The sequence below is a fragment of the Microcebus murinus genome, chromosome 4 (assembly GCF_040939455.1).
Source record: "Microcebus murinus isolate Inina chromosome 4, M.murinus_Inina_mat1.0, whole genome shotgun sequence".
Taxonomy (NCBI): domain Eukaryota; kingdom Metazoa; phylum Chordata; class Mammalia; order Primates; family Cheirogaleidae; genus Microcebus; species Microcebus murinus.
The window spans coordinates 15,989,863-16,002,382 of NC_134107.1; the positions used below are offsets into that span (position 1 = coordinate 15,989,863).

At 49.6% G+C, this 12,520-nt stretch overlaps 1 protein-coding gene across 2 annotated transcripts in view; it reads right to left on the reverse strand.

Annotated features, from left to right (window-relative positions):
• Positions 1–554: 554 nt before the first annotated feature.
• DTX4 (deltex E3 ubiquitin ligase 4) overlaps positions 555–12,520 on the reverse strand; it is a 32,184-nt gene continuing 20,218 nt past the window's right edge. For both annotated transcript variants that reach the window (XM_012749950.3, XM_012749951.2), the window contains exons 7-9: positions 10,493–10,654; positions 6,384–6,473; positions 555–4,300 (exon numbers count right to left, since the gene is read on the reverse strand). In XM_012749950.3, the coding sequence (XP_012605404.2) occupies positions 4,067–4,300; positions 6,384–6,473; positions 10,493–10,654 (486 nt within the window). In that variant the 3' untranslated portion in view covers positions 555–4,066. The remainder of the gene's footprint in view (positions 4,301–6,383; positions 6,474–10,492; positions 10,655–12,520) is intronic.

The following is a 12,520-nucleotide window of genomic DNA, read 5'->3' on the forward strand; positions in this document are numbered from 1 at the left end:
GTATGTTTGAGCCAAGCTAACCACTTTTCTGCAAATACTGACTTTCCTATTAATTCCTGGAAGACGAGTGAGTCAGAAAGGCAAAGTATAGCCAAAGGTTCCCAGGTTTTTAATGCACTAGCTACTCATTGAAATCAAAAGTTCTTTACAAACTTCTATTTCTACTAACAAGATTGCACATAAATATGCATTAAAATATGTACTAAGGAACACTCTGACTGCTCATCCATATGAAATCAGAACGTGGGAGTTTGCAGGTTACATTCATGAAGGCATTTTACAAAGTCAGAACGCTGATGGAGGCTCTCACAGGCTCTGCTTTCCCAAGTCCCACTTTCCTAAGTTTCCTAACGGGTAATTTTAGGCTGGGGTCTCTGGAAAGAACATCCTGGCTTCCAAGGAAACCACACTCCTTGACAGAGATGTGTAACAAAGGTGGCTCTGCATTTGCATTTTACTTTTCTGTTCCCATCAGTATCAGGGATGATTAATACTAAACATTCATTTGAAAAACAACAGCCTGTGAACCACCAAAGCGTACGCTATATTGTAGGCAGGTGACGGGATCTTTAAGAAGTGAACATTCATGATTTTAAAGATGGTTTTCCTCCCACAAGTTCACTTACTCATTTCCCCAGCCATGTGGTCTGTTCCTTTCAGGGAACAGAGAGTCCAACCAGGTCAAACGTGTGGGTGGAAAAGATGTCAAAACTGAAAATAAAAAACCAAAAAAAAAAAAAAATACCAAACCCCCAAAAACAGAGAAAAGGGACTTTCCCCCATCCAGTGGAAGGGCTTGTGGTTGCTTACAGGCTCAGGGAGGTAACCCAAATGCCTCACACGTAGGTGCCTCCATCTACAAAAAACAGAAGGTCAACGATGGCAACAATTCATGGTTGTTCATTTGCCATTTATTGTTCTGCACATACACCGCATGAGCACCAGGTGGCGATGTCCTCTCACAGAGCAACACCAAGGACTTCAAAACACACCAGTTACAAACAGAACAGTTTAGGTTAGGACATTCACCTGCCCTCTCCCGGAACCCCTCCCCCCTCAAATGCCGGTGACCACAGACAAGGAAGGGGGGCAGGGGTCTTTTCTTGTGCCACACGGGCCTTCCCCCATTCCTATCATGCACACAACAGTGCAATACCAGGACAAGCACTTTTCACCAAGTATAAAACCACAGAGAAGTTCCAATTTTACAAAAAAAGGGAAGAGAATGAAAACACAAAGGCACGCGCAACCACACATACACAATTAACCTTTGAAGGGTGAACATCTGACAAGGTTTGTCTCCAAGCCCATTTGTCATCCTTGGGGACCCAAGAAGGGAGAAACGTGGCTGCTGGTGCTAAGACCATGAAAGGAAAGCTATGGGATCCGGTACCTGGGCCAGGAGGGGCACAGCAGGTCCTCGGGTGGGAGAGAACCCTGCGACAGGGTGGCGGGTGCACAGGGCTCTGCTGGCAGGGTTCTCGCTGACACCGAGACTGCACCTTTCTAGGTTGGCACAAGAGAAAGGGCACAGTGTTAGAAAGGAAATTCAAGATCCCTTCTGCCCAGGGAGTCCCGCAAGGACTGCACCGGGTGAGGTGGCCCCTACTGAGCGGAGTGGAAGTGAAACAGAGGCCAAGACACTATCAAAAACCTAGGGGGAAAGACGTGAAGGTATGAAGACTACCTCTCCAAGTGGTATTGCCACCGATACACCGGCTCCCCTGTAGTCCTCCCGGGTGCTCTTCCTCCTGCTCTTGGGTGCCCGCTGCCCCACCTACACCTAGAAAAAGGATCTCTCCACACTGCCCAGTTACGTTGGCACAGCCCGTCTTCTTTCCTCCCCCACCTACTACTGCCTCATTATGTTTTTCTACCCGCGCACTCTCAGTCTATTCCTTGTCCCCGAGGCTGGGCAGCCCAGCAGATACTTGAGGAGGGTGCTAAAGGCAGAGATGGAGCTGAGCCTTCAGTGAGGCGCTCCAGTGATCTCTGGTACGTGGAAACCTGGCAAAGGGCATGGGTGTGGCATTAAACACTGCAGGGACGTCTCTTCCATTTAGTTCAGGTGTCTCCTTCCCAACTGTGGCAGGAAATGGCCCTGTGGTGCAGCGAACTGAGGACCAGAGTCCTGGTCTGCTGGTGAGACAATGGTGGCCATGGCCTCAGAGGGCAGAACGATTCCTCCCTCTGGTGCTCCCTCTGGTGGAGAAAACTAGCGTCCCCGGAGCCATCTGGGAAGCCAGGAAAGGCTCAGCACCAGCAAGTCCCAGGACCTGGGTGACACTCAGGTGACTCCACTGGCCACACCAATGTCAAAATGGCGGCAGGGCCAACAGCCAGCAGCTACGGAACCGGCTCTCCTGAAAGCTTGGCCTCCGGCTCTAACCTAAGTACCATTTTTGAAGGTTCTTTTGTTTCGATTTTTCCGGCATTAAAAACCTTCCAAATATAATGAAATATATATGCATATATATACGTCCAACCCCCAAAATATGAGGTATATAAATTCAAATTAGTATCCAGAGGAACTTCCCCCAAACACATAGTTCAAAGAACCCACTTTCAAAGGGGGAATGGGGTTTCCCTTCTTGATCCCCCTTCTCTCCTCCCCAACCCCCAATTCATTCCTTCATGGGGACCAAAGGCAAGAGGAATGTTGGGGAGGAGATAGACAGGGTCTGGGGACACAACCCAGCAGCAGGCTGGACCAGACCACAGTGTGGTCCCAACCCCGTTGGAGACGAGCTACAGAGGCTCCCTCCGTGCTCTGAGTCAACCAGTGACAGATGAGGGGGACAAGAGGCCCAGTGTCACCTCTGGGCTCTGATTAGCAAATCTGCATGAGACAGATTGAAGCCCTCATAGAAACAAGACTGGATGGAGATTGGCTCTGATCCAATCTTGAAAAGAAATATAAAAAGGGGTCAACCCGCCCCTCCCCTCCTCCCATCTCCCCAGGCACAGTTCTGACTCCATCAGGGTCTAAGTTTCCTAAGGGATGGTTTGGCAAAGGGTGAGGAAAGTCAAAGGACCACAGCCTGGATGTTTGATCCCCATCAGATTCAGGGTTTGGCATCTTGCAAAACAGGGTGCAGGGACACGACGGGCCGCCACACCAACCGGGCCCCGAGGTGCCCACCCGCCCGCATGCACATACACAGACGGCACAGAGCCCGGCGCGGGCTCTGCTCACAGTGACTTGATGAAACTCATGGAATCTCTGAGCTGGTCTGGGAGGGGCTGGGAAGAAGGCTATCGGCCTCTCTCCCTGAGGACAGTTTGGACGCTCGGTGGGATGCAGGCTCTGGTTGGATCAGAGAGGGGCTAGAAACAGCATCACAGGATGCCACCCCAGAGAGGAGTCCCAGAGTGCAGCCACCCACTCGAGAGAACCAGATGCCTCTTTGGACAGGACAAAGGTGTGAGGAGGAAAGGAGGGCCAGAGAAGCCCAGGACTATGACGGGAGCCGGACGTGCTCCCGAAGCCTTTGCTTCTCTGGCCCTCTTGGCAAGACACGCTTCCTCACTCTACACTGGGGCATCCAGTGTCTCATGTCACAGCAATTTAGCGGTTCACCCCTTCACCCCCCAACCTTGCACAGTGAGAGCTCCCTGCCTCCAGGGGAGGAGAGAAGAGCAGAAACTCCGCTCTCGAAGCAGAGTGGAAGCAGCAAGAAGCCAGCTGAGGCAACAACCTTGGCGTCACCACGCCGGGGTATGGAGTGCCCACGCACCGGCTATACCCTAAGTGTGCCGCCTGTGCCCCTACCTGGGCAGTGGGGCTGGGGAGGGGGTTCTTGCCTGCCCAGCACCAAAAACTCCATGGGACCAGACCCAGGATGGCCCTCATCCCGTGGCCCCTTTGTATTATTGGATGAGGTTTATGAATGATGTCCCCTTATTCAACCTGGCTGCCCCTGGGGCTGGGAGGGAGGGAGGGGGATGGAGACCGGGCAGGAGGGAGACGTGGGAGCCGGGAGCACATGGCACTGACTTCTACCTTGACTCCCCACTTCCTGTCCCGTGGTCCCCACGCCCTCCCCACCTCAAAGCCCCTCCAGCCTCAGTCCTTCTCCTGGGCAGTGCTGTCCTCAGAGATGCCCTGGGCAGCCAGTTCGGCCAGCACGTTATCCAGGTAATTGGCGTCCGGGTAGCCATGGCCAGTGAGATTAGAGCCAAACTCCGTCTTGTGGTGGACCTCATTCCAGATGACCGTGTCTGACTCGCCCGTGGTGCTGGAGGTGCCGATGGCAAAGATGAGGCGCCGGTCCCAGGCCACGAGCAGCAGCTTCAGAACCTGGGGAAGAAAGGCCAGAGACCGAGGCAGACATTCAGTGCTGATCACAGACTGTCCCAGGGGGTGGCAGCGAGTCCTCTGCAGGGCCCGCCCCTCCCTGCATCAGGATGCCCCAGGCAGCCCCGTGGAAGACAAGGAGATTCACAGTGAGGGAGCTACAAGTCGAGTCCTGGCTCTGTCACCGAATGACTGTGTGACCACGGATAAGTTGTAGCACCTCTCTGAGCTTATTTATAAAATGGCAATGGTGCAATCTGCCTCTAAAGGTTGTGAATGACATATGGGGCACTACATGAAGAACATTTTCATCCTAGTGCCTAGAAGGCACTACTCAATAAATGTTAGCTACCCACATAATAGATGTGTTTTGAAAGGTAGGATCAAGGAATTGAAGGTGCTTATTGTCTGAGAACTTTGGAAACTCTTCCCACTGCTACCTCAATGTGGTCTTAATTTAACCAAAGCTAACATTGTGGAATAATTCTCTGATGATAAACAGGTATTGGGCTGGGCCTGGCCCCTAATCTGGGGACACTGAGGTGGCACATCTTCAAGATGTGGTTGATTCTAGCATTGTTCCAAACTACCTGCTTCCTCCCTGTAGGAAGGGAGGAGTAGACTGTATCCACACCCTTTGCCCTGAGACCTGAGGTGCCTCCCTGTAGGCAGGTCACTCCACCACCTCTCATCTGGCTTGCTCATGACTTCTTGGAGCCTGTGAGATGTGAGTGAAGTATCAGGCTTCCAGGACCTCTAAACGGGATTACACCCTTTCGCCTGGATTCTCTCTTGGTCCTCTGCCACCTTTCATGGGAAGGGCTGGGGCCACAGAAGGCCTGTTCCTTCCACCTGGGCTCCAGAGTGGGAAGACACAGGGAACAGAATGGCCTGAATGTTTGTGTGCCCCTAAATTCATACATTGAAATCCTCACCCCCCAAGGGGATGGTATTAGGAGGTAGAGCCTTTGGGAGGTGACAAGGTCAAGAGGGTGGAGCCCTTATGAATGGGATTAGTGCCCTTATAAAAGAGGCCCCAGAAAGATCCCTTTACTCTTCCATCACATGAGGTCACAGTAAGAAGGCTCTGTCTATGAACCAGGTAACAAGCCTCACAAGACATGGAATCTAACAGCAGCTTGATCTTAGACTTCCAGACTCCAGAACTGTGAGCAGTACATTTCTGCTGTTTAAAAGATGCTCAGTCCACTCTACAGTACTGTGTTATACCAGCCAGGACAGATGACATCGGCCCACAGCCACAACACAGCCGCAGACACATGCAAAGTGCATGACAGATAAATACGTGTCAAAGTAAGCTGCTGAGATTTGGAGAGAAAGCTGACTAAAATACGCTTTGGCCAATATTTCCATTAGCACCCCCCTTAGACAGATTCTTATTCCTTTTGAGATCAGGAAAGATTTTGAAAATCCAGTGATTTTTCTGGCCTTATCCACAGAGAAACAAGCATACATTTTTTTTTTTTAATTCTAATTTTAGAGTTCATAGAACCACCAAAGACTGATCATGAATCACGAGCAATCCAGAAACCCAAAGATTGTTCCCTCTGCCCTTTGGGGAAAAACGTCAAATAATACGAAAGTACATAAAAAAGATAAAAAAAAAAATCTCCTACACATTAAGATCCCTGCCCCAGAACAGTGCTTCCCAAGCTTTATTGTATTGTCAGATCAGCTAGGGATCTTATTAAGATTAAGTAGGTTCTAGTAGTGCATTTCCATCAAGCTCCTAGCTGTTGCCCCTGGGGCTGCTCCCAGGACCAGCCTTAAAGCAGCAGAGCTCTAGACACAAGATCCTGAAATAGAAGAATTACTGCCAATAATACCTTGGAGAGGAAAAAACCCAAGAGCTCCATCCCCACCCACCTGCAAAAGCAAATTCTAATCATATCCACTCTTACCTATGGGTGATAAGACTTCGTTACCATGCACATCTGGAGTTAAAAGAGACCCAGTTCTCTCTGGCCCCTGCAGTTTAGGAAGCAAAACTTTGGTCCCTAACCTAAAAGTCAATTCCCCAGTTCTGCACTGAAACCTAATTCCACTCTGAAACCTCCACGCTTACTTTTCTCCCTTTCTCGCTGTCCGGAAGGTAGCAGTGTCGGGGGAAGCCACGGGCGCTGAAACTCTTCCCAGGATTCGGGTGTTCGGGCCCCTGAAAGCAGAAAAGACAGCAAAATATTTCTGATGAGAAGAGGGTACAGGCTGTGACTAATGTGAATAACAATGACAATAACAGCCATAGAGCCTAGACAGAGAACAGACCCAAAAGGCAGTGTGTGAGCAGTGGTTTGGTACACGTGCCTTGGAGTCCTCAGACCTGGATTTGCACCCAGAGCCGCTACCTCTCCACTCCCACCCTCCCACCCGCTGCTGTTTTAGCTGGAGTCCTCTCGTGGGGCTTTCGTTCCCCATCTCCTTAGCAGGAATGATGTAAAATACTAACTTCCAGGGACTACTGTGAATGTTAAGTGAGCACCGTGCCCGCTGCACGGTAAGAGCTCAGTACGCGTTTAATATCATCGTCCATCATCGTCATCATCGATTGTGTTACAAAGAGGAAAACTGCAGTGCAGAGAAATTAAATGGCTTCCATAACATGACTGCCTTTCCTAAAACTTAGCCCAGGTTTCCTGAAGCACACTCTGGCCTTTTTGCTGTTTTTAGACTCTTAACTACTCAGAACAACAAAAGTGCTTCTAAGGTGGGAGCCATAACAGTCAGAATTTTCTGAATGATTCTTGTGGATTTGCTCCTTTGTCCTCGTGGGTTTTTGTTTGTTTTCTTGTTTAACAATACGGATTGGGATATTCAAGACTAAACACCTGACAACACTTCAGCTTTCGTCACCCAATACGCTGTTAAGCAAGCCCTCTCAGGCCAAGGGGGTGGGAAAGTAGCAGAACTGAGCCAGAACAGGTTTCCTAATCCGAGCCCAGAATGGCTCCATAGGCCCCTTTGAGAAGCTCATGAAGAGCGATGGATTTTCACCCAGTAACAACGTACAAATTCCCCTAAAAATGTTTGTCTGTAATTGTCTAAAAATTCCCCTCCCTAAAAATGTTTGTCTGCAATGTCTGAGCATCCCTAATCCCCTCCGGGATGGAACCCTGTTAAAAAACCTTTCCAGATGCAACTCCTATGATATTGGTAATTTCATGCAGCTCTTGGCACAAGCTCTCACCCAGACTGTCAGTACATATGTCCTGGCTGAGCAAATGAATGAGTGAATGAATGAATGACAAAACTGCAGGAAAACATAGATTTTTCTTTTTCTCTTAGTATGCACAATGGTTCCCAAAATGATGAAAAATTCTGCAGTTTTAATTTTTTTTTTAATAGCATAGTTCAAGAGCACCTGTGATCTGGCACAGTGAATGCAATGGGTTCTTGGAGAAGGAAAAGGTCACTTTGAGCCAAAAGAGGCAACAAGGCCTTCCTGGAGATGCAGGATCTGACAGTTACGAATTTCAGCTTCACAGGAAGTCACTACAGACTGACAACGATCTATGGCCACGGCCACGTCGGGCTGCCTGCCTGAAAGTCCAGTTCTAACTGCTGCTCTGACTGCCCCTGCTCTGCCTGGGATGGCCGTTTGGGTGGCCAACTCGGACGTCTGCCTGGCACCGCCCCAGCCAGGCTGTGCCCTCCGGCTCTCACAGAGCAGAGCAGTCACGACTCTGCCTCAGCCCAGCTCAGAGCTTCTCCCCGGGGACCAGCGCTCTGCAGTGAAGGCGGAGCTTGGAGGGCTCGGCTCTCCACGGAGGCCCGTGCCCACGAGGTCCCTGTTGTCCTGAGGGAGACGTGGCTCTGCGTCTGCTGATGACCCTCAGGGGTGAGTCTGCGGGCGTGGGGGGCTGCGCTAACCAGGGAGAGCTTCGTTTCCCTTGACTCGAGCTTGGGTTTTCTCGGAGGAGCTGGGGCATCTGTGAGGGCGTCCTGTGGCCACCTCTGTGCCCGAGTGCAGGCTCTCCGCTCTTTAATCCAGGGAATGGCTGCCCCACCCTGATCTTTGCCCACTGCAGTCCGTCCTACTTCCCAGCTGTTTCTTGACACCCGTATTTTCATTTGTGTCCCTCTCCCCCTGACTGGCTGCCTCAGAATCACTCCAGAAGCCTCACCTGACCTCACATCCAAGCACAGCTCACTCGCCTTACCCTGGCCTGTCCCTTGTTCAGGGCCCGGTACTGGAGCCTGAACTTCTGCAGGGGTCTCTTAATCGGTCTCCTTTCCTCCGGCCAGCCCCTACTCCCCTGCCAGACCGGCCTTCCTAAAGCTTAATCCCAATCGTGCACCCAGCACCTGTTAGGGCTCCCTGCAGTCTGATGAGGGGAGCCCACGCCACTGCCCTGGCATTCAAGGCCCCCTGGGACTTGGCTGCAACCTCCCTCACTGTCTAGTCCTCTAACTCTCCTTCATGCCCCTTCCCTCCACCTCCTCTGCAAGTCTCAGGCCCCAAATCGAATCCTTCCTGCCTGCCCTTCAATGCCCCACTTTCTCTGCTCTACAACTCCGTGCATCCCCCACCTAACAGGCTTTTCTCCGTTTCTTCACGTCTTTCAGGACTCAACTAGCAAGTGCCCCACACCAGAAAGTCTCCTCGGACCCTCCCAGACACACAGACACAAGCCCTCCTCCTCACCACAGACAGGATCCTCAAATGACGGCAACCGGTACTGAGCGCCTTGGTACTGTGCCCAGCGCCCTGATATACACCGGCGAACATTATCTCCTGTCCTCACAAAACCTCTGCATGCCAGGTTCCCACCTACACAGGCGAAGAAACCAAGCTTGGACAGTCAAGCAGCTGTCCAAAGTTACCAGCTAATAGAGACTCAGCTGGGGATCGGAACCCAGGTCCATCTGACTTTGACGGCCTTTTGTTTCCGCTTTGTCTACACCGTGTCTCATGGCTCTTATTAGTGATGCTTATTCATCTTTCCTGACTGGTTGGTGAGTCCCTCCTGGAAGAGCCGTGTTTCATGCAATTCTTTTACAAGCTATCACACCTTCCTGCCCTATTTCCTACACATCACTTGTCACCACTTGGAAGGGCCTCGTTTATTTACTTGTTACTTTATTGCAGGGGTCCTCAAACTTTTTAAACAGGGGGCCAGTTCACTGTCCCTCAGACCATTGGAGGGCTGGACTATAGTTTAAAAAAACTATGAATAAATTCCTATGCACACTGCACATATTTATTTTGAAGTAAAAAAATAAATGGGCAAAAACACCCACAGGTGGCCCTCGGGCCGTAGTTTGAGGACGCCTGCATTATTGCTTTCTTGCCCCCACAAGAATGGGGGCTTCAGGGAACAAAGACTGAGTCTGTTTGGCTCATTGTTCCTCAGGCACCTAGACCATGCCTGGACCACGATCCACACTCACATGTTTATGAAATAAGAGATAAGATGGAAGAAGACAAATAGGAAAAAGGAAAAGAAGGTGAACTAATAAGTATTTGCTAAAAGAAATGAACTCAGTAAGCACCCTGGACCATTTGGAAAAAGCTTTGTTGTGTGAAGGAAGGGCCGCATTTGTATTTACTGTCAGGAATATTGTTCAGATTTTTCCTTAGAAGTGTCTTTCAAAGAATCGAAAGAGGAAAGAAATGCCGACAAAAATCAAAGCCAAAGTATGGCTATCAAATTACAAATGCAAATACCATTTGACAAAGAAATTCTGCTTCTAGAAAATTATTCTACAGATACAGTCACATGTGTCCAAGTTATTCATTATACTATTATTTGTTGTAGCAAAAGACTGGAAACAATCCATATGCCCATCAAATGGTGACTACTGAATATAAACCGTGGGACATTTATACAATGGATTGTTACATAGACGTAAGAATAAGGAAGCTCTCTCTGTACTGACATGGAAAGACCTGCAGACTATATTGTTAATTGAAAAATGCTGGGTGCAGAACAATGTCCCTAAAATGTCACTCTTTGTGCGGAAATAGGAGGGGTGGATGCAATCTGTTATATATGCACAAAGAACCCTGGGAGGACACATAAGAAATTAAAAACAATGGTGGTGCATGGGGAGGGTGGGAGGTGGGGGTGAGGCCGGGCAGATGGGAACAAGGGTGGGAAGGAGATTTGTCATAGTAAAACATTTTACCTGCAAACACCTAAAGCAATCAAAACCATCAGTGGAGGGTGTGCTCACCTGAATGCCGGGGGGAATGCTGTAGATGATCCGGATGGTTTTGCAGTCTGGGTGGCCAGGCAAAGAATGGGGGATGAGGTGGTATTCCATCTTCCCCGGGGGCTGGGTGCCTGTCTTCACCCCATAAATGGTCTTACAGGTTGGACACTGCAAACTTCCATCCTGAGGAGACAAGGTCGGAAGAGCCAGATTGGGAAACAGTTCTGGTAATAACTTCCCTGCCCCATCCCAAAGGGTACCAGAGATACGAAACCAGAGGGACAAAATGCGCGCAAATGAGTAATAGATCTCAATTTGCCTCCCAGCCCAGAGACCTAGGCGATTTCTGCCTTCTCCAAATTAACAGGAGGTAAATTCTACAAATAGTCCCAAGCTCCGAGCTGAGGGACAAGTTAGAGGAATCCCTGCCTAGAGGAGACCAGCTCATTAGGGCAGGGAGCTCACTGCGGGAACCGTTACTTAGCCACTAAGTACCAATGGGTGGAACAGAGTGAGAACACTTGAGAGCAGCAAATGCCCAATTGTGGAACATCAGAATCACCCGGGGGGCTTGTTAAAAATAAAGCTGCTCGGGCCCCACATCAGGCTTCCTGAATCAGAATGGCGAGGCTACAAAGTGTAGTGGTTCAGAGTGTGAACTGTGAAGTCAAACTGCCTAGAATAGAGTCTCAGCTCTGCTATCTACCTGCTGCGTGACCTCAGACAAATTAATCAACCTCTCTGAGTTTCAGTTTCCTTATAGACCAAGGAAAACTATAGTCTCTGTCTCCCCGGGTTCTTGGGAGAATTAAATGAGATAATCCACAGGGAGGATTTAGCACATGGTGTTTCCAAATATTATTAGTATTTTTATGATTTCTGTAGAGAGGCTAATGCTCACCCAGGTTTGGAAGCCACTGCTATGAAAAGAGGAACTGAGGCTGGGCCCGGTGGCTCATGCCCGTAATCCTAGCACTCTGGGAGGCCGAGGCGGGCGGATTGCTCCAGGTCAGGAGTTCGAAACCAGCCTGAGCAAGAGTGAGACCCCCATCTCTACTATAAATAGAAAGAAATTAATTGGCCAGCTAATATATATAGAAAAAATTAGCCGGGCATGGTGGCGCATGCCTGTAGTCTCAGCTACTCGGGAAGCTGAGGCAGCAGGATTGCTTGAGCCCAGGAGATTGAGGTTGCTGTGAGCTAGGCTGACGCCACGGCACTCACTCTACAAAGTGGGCTTTGGGCAACAAAGTGAGACTCTGTCTCAAAAAAAAAAAAGGAGGAACTGGGCACTATATGCTGGAATAAATGACGATGTCTTTAAGAAAATGGTCCTTGAAGAATAGTTATGAATTGGCTAAGAAGGATGGAGGGTCAGTTTTGCATAAGTAACTAGAGGAGGGAATGATGTTTTTAATTACAGCCTTTTAAAGCTCACAATAGAGTTTACATCTCTTGTTTCATTTAGGCCTCGCCTTCTGACATTGGCCAGGAAGAAATTACTAGCCTTCTTTTACAGAGAAGGGAACTGAGGCATGGCAAGATTAAAGGACTTGTCGCTTATCAGAGCTGGGCCTCCTGTGCATCTGTCTAAAGCCCCAGGGTTTCCAATGCCCCTCAGTGGCACTGTTAGGGAGAACATGGAGTTTTGGATGCAGTGATACAAATCCAATTCCCAGGCTTGCAAAAAAAAGAGGGGGTGAGCAGAAGGAAGGCGTGCACAGGCCGTGAGCCATGTGCAAAATGTGCTGCTGCACAGCTGGGACCAAAGCTCTCCAGGACATCCCCATCTTTTCAGGAAGACAGGGATCCTCTGCTGAGCTATTTAGGGACCTACCCATTCAAGCTGTACTTGTTTAAAGGGCCAGCTCGTACTCAGTGACTGCTCTCGGAAAGCAGGCTCCCTGTCTCTGCTCTGTCTCTCACTTGCTTTTAGACCTTGGGTGAATCACTCCACTCTTTCTGAGCCCTTTTTCCCCATGTGTTTAACAAAATAAAAACACATGCCTCAAAGTAGGACTGCAAAAGAGAATAAAGGATAGTATCTTG